The sequence below is a fragment of the Camellia sinensis genome, chromosome 11 (assembly GCF_055761805.1).
Source record: "Camellia sinensis isolate YWXY chromosome 11, ASM5576180v1, whole genome shotgun sequence".
Taxonomy (NCBI): domain Eukaryota; kingdom Viridiplantae; phylum Streptophyta; class Magnoliopsida; order Ericales; family Theaceae; genus Camellia; species Camellia sinensis.
In genome coordinates this window covers 115,548,649-115,557,827 of record NC_138971.1, presented here as the reverse complement: position 1 = coordinate 115,557,827, position 9,179 = coordinate 115,548,649, and the positions used below count along the sequence as shown (strand labels likewise).

Here is a 9,179-nt window from a genome sequence, read left to right as displayed (position 1 = left end):
CCAGCAGCAGACTTCCAATACAGCACACCAAAACATCATTCAAACAATTGCAAAAAGGCCAATATGCAGCAGCAGACTTAAGCCTATTCGTTGATCCCATATAGCAGCAGCAGAGTACATATATAGCAGAGCAGATTTGAAGCACAGCAGAGCAACAACCAGAAATGAGCATGCTTGACCCCATAAACTAAGCCAGAGCAACAAGCCAAAAATAAGGCAAAGCATAGCAACATTGAAGCACAGCAGAGCAAAAGTAGCCACCAAGAAGATATGGTAATACCACAGACTGACCAAAATCCTGCATACCACAGCTTGACCAAACTCCTGCACCCCAGTTTCAAAAAACACCAAACACCACCCCCTAAATCAGACTTTGATACTATCCAGAATACAATATATGTCGTCCACTGAATACTGTAGGCCTCTATAACTTTGCTTATAGCAAAGTGCAACCCTCACTTTCACCATCTCAGCCAATTCAGGCCCATCAACAATCTCATCATTAAAAAGGCAATCATTCCTACCTTTCCAAATCATTCCTAGGTGTGCAATACAAAAGAATACATATATAAACTAGCCTAGGATTTGGGGAACAGAACGGCTAGAACACCCCACTCTGATTGAGCATCTGCCAGCATGGCTTGGGCTTGGTCCAACTCAGCTTTAGTTGTCTGAATGGATGCAGAACGATGTCTAATTTGGGAGAGCATCATCCTTGCTTCTTGATTAAGCTGGTCATGTTGCTGCTGCAGATGAGCCTTTCTTTGCCGGACAGAGGCAAGTTCTGCCATGAGTTTCGCTTCCTCAAGTTCAAGTGCTGAGTGTTGCTGAAGAATGGCTGCAGAGGTCTGCTGGCTGAGTTTGAGTGAAGTAGATATGGTGTGGGCTTCGTTTAGGAAATCCTTATTGGTTTGAATATCCTTCGAGCAAGTCTGAACCATCTCTGAAAGGGTTGGCCATTCTGTGATGATCTTGGCCAATTGCTTTAGTTGAATGGGGTTGAAAGGATTAGGGGAGAGGTTTACAACAGCAGAAAGACAGGCCAAGGTTTCATCAGGTTTGTGGAGAATGATTTCTTCAACTGGGGTGTTAATGAGGTTGATGAAGGTGGTTAAGGTTTGTTGAGTTTCAGCATCAAACAGATGTAGCCTTTGAGGCAATGAGGATATTTCGTCTAGATCTTGTTGAAGAATAGAAAGTTCGGCCCAAATATCCTGGCATGGACCGACGGCCTGTGAACATTAATAGTTTGGTGAGAATATATGCTTGCAAGTAATAAAGAGTAAATAGGATGAGGTTGGAAATGGTAGTACCTGTCCTGATAACGTGCACGCAGACGGTTGGCCTTGTTCAGCTGTGGTTGTCGCATGAGGACGAGTTGTTTCTGGTACTGATGAAATGGCAGCATCAGCGCCTTGAGGGTGTTTCTCTGGTTCTGCTAGCAGGGGAAAGTCATGAGGACCTTCAAGTTCTGTCTCGCCCATTGGTCGTGGAGATGAGTCCTGTATTATGTCCATCCCTGTAAATTGGAGAACAATACCAGTTACTTAAAGAGAAGTTTTTTTTTTCCCAAACGAACAGTAACATTTGTATTTCTATTTACCTTGGTTGTGGTGAACTTCTGGTTGAGGGGATTTTGTGTTGTCATCTGTTGGAGAGGATTGGCTGTTGATTGAAATGTCAAATTCAATCCTCTGTGATTCTTTGTTTGACGTTTGGGAATTGGAGGGGTTGAATGGTGATGGTTGAGGGCTAGAGACAGAAGGGACAATGTGTTGAGGAGAAGTGGAAGGATGTTGTGATGCAGACTGTGTGGATTGCTGTGGCGAAGACTGTGAAGCAGGTTGTAAGGAAGTTTGTTGCGATGCTTCAGGTGGTGGTGGAGTTGGTTGTACAGTGGGTTCTGTGGGTACATTGCTGATTGGACTGGGAATTTGATGAATGTGTTGAGGAGAAGTGGAAGCATCGTCATCATCAGCAGCAGCAAGGAGTAATCTCCTTCTTTTTCTCTGCACAAAAGTAAGTGATCAGTCGGGCGTGAATGCAAATTCAGATGCTGTAAATATGTAAAGTGAAGGCTTACTTGGTAGAGCTGCCCTGAAGGATTTGATGTTGTTTGGCCAACCATTTGGCTGAGAGGGATATCCCACTCACTTAGGTCTGTGCTCAGAGCAGGAGCAGTGGAAGGCTCTTCTCTCTTCTTCGCCGTGACCTCTGTCTCGGCAGGGGTACGGGTGGTAGCTCCTCTCTGTGCTTGTGTCTGCGCGGCTGCGAAAGAGTCTGCCATTAATTTCGGAACTGAGGGGGTGTTTGTCTGAGTAGTTGCATCCATTGGATCCTTGCCTTTACGTTGGTCCCTAACCAATGGTTCAGCAGCAGGCCCAATTTTGGCTGTCAAAGGTTAAACAAGTTAGTGTTGTAGAGAAAAAAACAAAACAAATTGCATGACACAGTCAGGGATATGAAGTATATGAAGGAAGGATACCTGTAGCCTTAAGCTTGGAAGGCGAGGATATGCGGCCCTCAATATGAATACAAGTATCGTTAAGGCAGCTTTCAAGTGGCTTGCAGAAAATAATGGCAGTCATAAGTCCCCACCAATGGTCAAAAGCAGCCGAGCAGTCCGAAGCAGGTTTGAAGAAGAAGGGGCCAAAATCTTGGAAAAGTTTGGTGTTCTCTGTCAGAATGGATTCAGCTTGTGTAGGATCTTTCAAGCGGATTCTGGACCCAATCTCCTCATGGATGGTTGGGTGGAAATAAGGATAAGGGATAGCCTGGGAAAGACCAAATTGCCTGGACCATTGATTGGGACAGTATGTCTCAAAACTGCAGCTGGATAGCTTGGCGGAGGATATGGAACAGCCAACCAAGACATGTCTAGAGGTGAGAATGTGTCTCCAACTCTCATTTTGTTCTTGGACTTGCTCATTGTGTAAATCAGAAGTGTCTGTGAAGAGGAAACGAAGTCTACTGGAAGAGAATTCAAAGTTTTGAAATGGCATGTACAGGTTGGAAGGTCTCTGCGAATGAAGGTTGTAAAACATGGTAAGATGATTTGTGAAAGTGAGTTTTGAATGGCTGTTATAAGTGAGCAGTTGCTCAGCATAGGAGTGGCAAACAGGTTTCAAGGTGTTAGGTGGTGGGGGTCGTGCCTCAGGGAAATAGGCATACAACCAGGCTTGGAAGAGCCAGAAGGGGCCACCACAGTTGCCAGAAATCTTCTTGTCGACAAAGGAAAATAGGGCCTTGTAAAGGGTGGCAAGAAGATAAGGGGCTAAAGCCATAAGTTGGCCGCCTTGCATACACAAGGCAAGGGGGAGGTATTCTTTTGTGATCTTGTACCCAGGGACACAAAAAACAAACTCACAAAGCCAAAGTAAGTAAAAAGCAGTTCTTTCTTTGTCATCGACAGGGGAACCACGCTTGCCTTGGTATTTTTTGGCAAAATCTGTATAGCACATGTCAGTGTTTAAAGTAAATGTCACTTTTGGAGGCTCAAGGAGAGCATGAATTGGATTGCCCAAGATTGGCAGACCAGTCAAGTGAGCTACATCTAAGATGGTAGGGGAAATCATACCAAAATTGAGGAGTAGGGAGTTACTAGACTGCGACCAAAAGCATGCAGCAGCAGCAATCAGCCCTTTCTCCACGTCATAAATTTTAGTCGACAGTCTAATTGCTTCAGCAATGCCCTGGTGCTTCCATACTTCAGCGTCGTGACCTTCAATTCTCCTGGCCCAGCTTCGCCAATCAGAGTCTGGTGACCTCCACCCTCTGAGTGGGTTTTTGCTGACATTCCAGTTAGTCCACTTGAGTCCAGCTTGGTTGAGAAGAAGGTTCTCACCATTACCAAGGGGATAGTATGGAGCTAGCTCGTCTGGGAAGTAAGACGCGAAGGTAGGGCCTAGAGTAGCCTTAGCGACAGAGCTTGGGCTGGGCAATAGGGTTGCAGCAAATTTTAGAGGAGCGATAAGTGCTCTGATAGGGTCCGGGAAGCGGAGTAGGTCTTCATTGTTCTCCTCAGATGGAGATGGTTGAGATTTTTTCGGCGCCATGGCTTAGGGTTTTGTGGTGCTCTGGTTTTGAACGGAAATGGTTGAGAAAAAGGAGTACAGTCTGGGGAGTTCGAATCAGAGGGAAATGAAGTGGTTTGAAGTTGAAAGGGTGGGTCTTTTATAGCTTATGATGGGGCCAGTATATTTAAAAGCTCTTATATTGGGCTGTACTTTGTGTTTGTTTTGGGCCCAAACAATGGCCCCCTCGTTGAAGTTAAATATCATATGACTTGGACCCCCATGACCCCCTCTCTCTCTGATTGGCCACTTTTTTTTTTTTTTCAATTTCTTATTTTTTTTCCTTCTCCAAACAGCAGCCCCCACGTGTGTGTGTGTGTGGGGGGGGGGTGGTGGTGATTGGGGGGGTCTCAATCACTTCCGCAATATTTAACTTGAACATGGGGGCCATTGTTTGCACCAAGTTTTGCCAGTCTCTGTCAACAGATGGTCCACTTAATCGAGGGCATGTGGCCAAGTCTGAAGGAATGTCCACGACCTGAAAGTGGGCTCTCTGCATGTGGGTCACCTAGAAGTGATAGGGGAAGTTTTTACCACCAGTCATGGAGTTAGCGGGCACACTTTCAGGAGGAAGCGTCAGACAAAGCAGGAGCCTTGCTCTGTCGACAGAAGTTTAAAACAGTTGGTGGCCATGAAATAAACACAAGAAAAGGGAGCTCGACAGATAGAAGTGGAGGTTTAGTATTGATATCCGTATACTGTTTTTGTGGCTCATCATTGCATGATCCCACACGTCTACACCATAACTGCCACTGTAACTGCCCCGACTTCGAATCTTCAAGTCCACTCTGCCAAATATTGACTCTTCCCTGTCGACCTTCCTTTTCACCATTGTGGGGCATGTCCCTCATCATTATGAGACAAAAATCGACAGAATATTGTCCACTAAACACAACCACAGTCCTTGCAAACTGGGTCAATGAACCGCAACACTTGGCCACTCACAGTTACTGCCCCTGACTATGAATCATCAAACTCTGCCAAATATTGAATTTTCCCTGTAATTTAATCAAAATATATTCAATGTCGGTAAACTTGAAAATACGTTTGAAATAACCTTTTTCTGTATTGTAATGACTTAAACACAATTGTTGTCCTACATTTTACGTAACGAAAATACACAACTTATTTATATCAAAAACAAAATATACATCTCGGGTTTATAATCAAAAAAATGGGAACTACTTTTTTTTAAAAAAAGGTTCACTCATATTTTCACCTACATTCTGATTGGATATTAGATTAAAAATTCCTCTTTGCACCTATTTTTCTCACATCCTCCCAACAGCTACTCCTTTCAACTAACATTGAATCTTGCATGCCACCTGACTTACACGCTGGAGCAGTTACTGGTAGTGCTCATGGATTTAGTGGCCACCCTCCAAGAGGAAACATGAACGAATTGGGAGTCTGTATCTGTCGAGGAAAGGCTAAAAGGACCTGGGCACAGGTGGTAACTTCAATTATATGCACTTCGACAGGTGGCAACTTACTTTCTACATTGTAACTTCTGTGTAGTTTTTTCCCTTCTACTTTCTACTTTGTTACAAACAACACAACAACACAACAACTTACTTTCTACTTTCTACTTTCTACTTTGTTACTTTCTACTTTGTTACCATCAGTTCATCGAAAGAAGTCTTCATCCATTTCAGGCATTTGAACCAATACCACAATTGCTTGATTTTCTTCTTGAACTTGTCAACTTTAAATTACTGCTTCGTTGCTGTCCATATAGGTCCACCATAAATTTACAAACAATAAACCCATACTTCCATAGTAAACATTAAATAATTTCACAACTCCTGTTCGTAACTCGTAATTCATATACCGATCGGCATGGAGATAAAGTAACGAGTTCGTTGGGTTACTTTCTCCAAGTAACACCCAAAATTGACTGCCACTTGGATTATATACAAAATGCATGTGCTGGTATGTAATTTTGCAAACCCACTTGGACAAAATTCGTATTTTACTCGAAATATAATACTAATTTACGGACACAAGTCATAACAAATCAATACGAAGAAACACATCGTTAGTTGATAAACCACACCGCAAAAAACCCTTCAGTTAGATCCAACCAAATATGGAACAGAAACAAGCAACCCGCAATAGGAATCTTGGAATACAGACATAAGCCAATTTCCCACCCAAAACAACACACAGACAACCCATATATATCTCACCTCACCTTCAATTAGTTTTGAAAATGACAAGTCACTGCAAACACAAATGACAACATCACTCTAAACAATATGGGAAATTTACAACTCGTGGCCTTGTACATAAGTAACGTTATGCCATTTCCAGGCATTGTACATAACCAATTATTTACACGTTACGTACAGCAATCCGTGCAAAATGAAAACTACATACATTATTTCCATGTGTTTTCAATAGCTAAGGGAATAAGTAAATCATACAAATTATACAATTACCTGATTCACCTCATCAATTGTGTTCGAATCATTTTTCCACACTGCTGCTTCAACACTACCGTATTGGCCCACAGGCTGCTTGGAATCAGGAGAAACATCGAAAAATAGTCGCTGTTGCTTAATGTGCGGTGTACTTGGATCCACCAACCCAGTTTTGCAGCGAACGGGCAATGACTCCGCATTGTACTCACGGTCAGTTATGTGGGGTGTATCTGCATCTGAGTTAGTACCCACTGTTCGGCTAAACCAAACCTTAGGACACGTTCGCTTTGTGTGCCCAATGCATTTGCAATTCCCACATTTTCTTGGTCTTCGACAGTTGGACGAGGCCCGTCCTGGGTTCCCTTTTGTCTTCACAACATCAGGATCTTCTACTCCAAATTGTCGACGGAATGAATGTTTCCCTTTGTCTCCATTCCCACCGTTCAAATTCCTCTCATATAACTCCTTCATCCGGCTCGTCATCGGAAGACATGCATCCCTAGCATCCTTGAAACCTTCCGTTGATTGCGAGGCATAGAAACACATTTTGTTGTAGGAAGAACACAATATCCCATACCGGGCCGTCTGTGTTGTAGTGTTATCAATTGAGGGTTGAGGCCATTGCTGGCCATCCTTGCTTGCAGCCCTTGTCCATCTATGCAGCACACAAGTTGGGGGAATTTGCGTTAAATTTTCAGCTTTCATAACACATATCATGTGGCAGCAAGGTAGCCCCAACGACTCAAACTTCATGCAAGAACATCTCATTGCAGCATCCATTGGACTGTGTGTTACTATCCATGATCTGTCCTTCACTCTGTTCTTATGAATATAGTAGCATTTCTGACCATCCGGCAAAGGGAATACATCCTTCACATTCAACTTCCCCTCTTCTAAGATTTCATCACGGAACATTCTAAATATATTTCGGGTGAATAGCTCAGCTCCATGTCTCTCTATATCTCGCAATGGAGTAATCAATACCGGAAAAGTGTTATTTGTTTCAGCATCATCTCCAGCCTCGTTATACCTTATCCTTGCAAGAGCCCGATCATAGTGCCTAACAAATTCATATAGCTTCAATTTGTGTTGGAGGAAGGAATTGAAATAAGCATTCATACACTCCGAGCGTTGAGTGCTCTTCATCCCAGCAAAGAAATGTCCACGCATATATGCCTCAGCCCACATATGACGCTTCTCATATGTCTCCAACACCCAACTGTTGGTTTGAAGTCCAAATTTTTCGACCATTGTCGTCCAGCCATGCTCAAACTTTGTCTCATCCGTTTCCATGTCCATGCACTGCTTGAAAGCATGTGCAAAGCCACTTATGTGAACATTTGAAACAACATTTTTCCCAAGATGCCAATTACATAATCGATGTCTTGCATATGGAAATACTCTTCTGATTGCCTCTCACATCGCCTTATCCCCATCTGTCAGTACGGACACAGGTGCTTTATTGCCCATCGCCTCTATAAATGTTTCCAAAACCCATGTGTATGTCTCAATTGTCTCATTAGCTAGCAAAACACATGCAAATATCGTGGTCCTAAAGTGGCTAGTCACACCAGCCAACATGACAAACGGTTTCTTGTATGCATTGGTTCTGTAAGTTGAGTCAAATATCAACACATCACCAAACTTTGCGTAGTCGGCCCGCGATTTCGAATCTGCCCAGAACAGATTTTGTAACTTGTTATTGTTACACACATCATACTTGTAAAAAAAACGTGCATCAACATCAAGTTTTGCGCATAGGTAAACCAACGCACCCTGCGCATCACCATCCTCAACTTTTGCTCTACGTTCGGCTTGAATATGGTTGTGCAGATCCGTGCGGATGAAACCAACATTCTCATAAGACCCGGACTGATTTACCATATAGTCCATGATTTGGCTAGTCTTCACACCGACATTGCGCATAGCCATTGCTTGAGCTTTGTCACCGCTGTTTAAACTGCAATGTGACCTCAGATATATCACACAGTGTTGTTCCGCCAATTCATGGTTGTGGTCTGCGACGAAGTGAGTCACAACATACTTTCCCCCTTCACCAGCATCCGCATCGTACCGTATGCGAAATTGGGCTTTGCAACCTACTCTTGTTAGTGCCTTGGGAGCTCTACTCTTCTCAGCAACACGGTCCAAGTATTTTGGTAATCTCTGACTTTCCCTTGAACACAACCACAGCCTACTAACGACCTTTCCCTCTTTATTTGTGTTAAATCTGGATTTTCGTATACTAAATCCCTTGGCTTTAGCATACGCATTGTAGAAATCTTCTCCATCTTCGACCGAATCAAATTTCTGTTCCAGAATAGCACGTTCAACATCACCAACCATGTCATTGCGATGAGCATCGTCAACCATTTCTTTTTTCACATCGGCTCCGCCATCTTCAACGTTCATGTTGGTTGCTTCTTCATTGCTCGGACCAGCTTCGCAACCATGATCAGGTTCTGCCCGACTTTCATTCATCAAACGGATGTCATCTGCTTCATTTGGAATGTCATAATCATCACCTTCCCTTTTAACTTCTGCTGGGGCCATACTGCACATGACATTACTACAAACAATTACTTGATGACCGAAAATTGTTAACACAAACACAAACATGACATTTTCACACGGTTTACCTGTTTGTGCAAACACAAACACTCGCTTGAGAAAGAGAAAGAGA

The 9,179-nt window shown here is 43.3% G+C and overlaps 1 protein-coding gene across 1 annotated transcript; it reads right to left on the bottom strand.

Moving 5' to 3' along the window:
• Positions 1-551: 551 nt before the first annotated feature.
• Positions 552-4,055, bottom strand: LOC145802567 (uncharacterized). The gene is made up of 6 exons (XM_082895300.1): positions 3,368-4,055; positions 2,486-2,947; positions 2,084-2,391; positions 1,604-2,009; positions 1,314-1,519; positions 552-1,232 (listed from the first exon to the last, which is right to left on the bottom strand). The coding sequence occupies exons 1-6, from the start codon at positions 4,053-4,055 to the stop codon at positions 579-581; spliced, it is 2,724 nt and encodes a 907-aa protein (XP_082751426.1). The 3' UTR covers positions 552-578.
• Between the last annotated feature and the right edge of the window lie 5,124 nt (positions 4,056-9,179).

Excerpts from the sequence above, each read along its gene's own strand:
- LOC145802567 (XM_082895300.1), bottom strand. The coding sequence starts at position 4,055 with ATGGCGCCGAAAAAATCTCAACCATCTCCATCTGAGGAGAACAATGAA. Across the intron at positions 2,392-2,485 it reads TTCCAAGCTTAAGGCTACAG|CCAAAATTGGGCCTGCTGCT; the intron begins GTATCCTTCCTT and ends AACCTTTGACAG. Across the intron at positions 1,233-1,313 it reads CGTGCACGTTATCAGGACAG|GCCGTCGGTCCATGCCAGGA; the intron begins GTACTACCATTT and ends TAATGTTCACAG.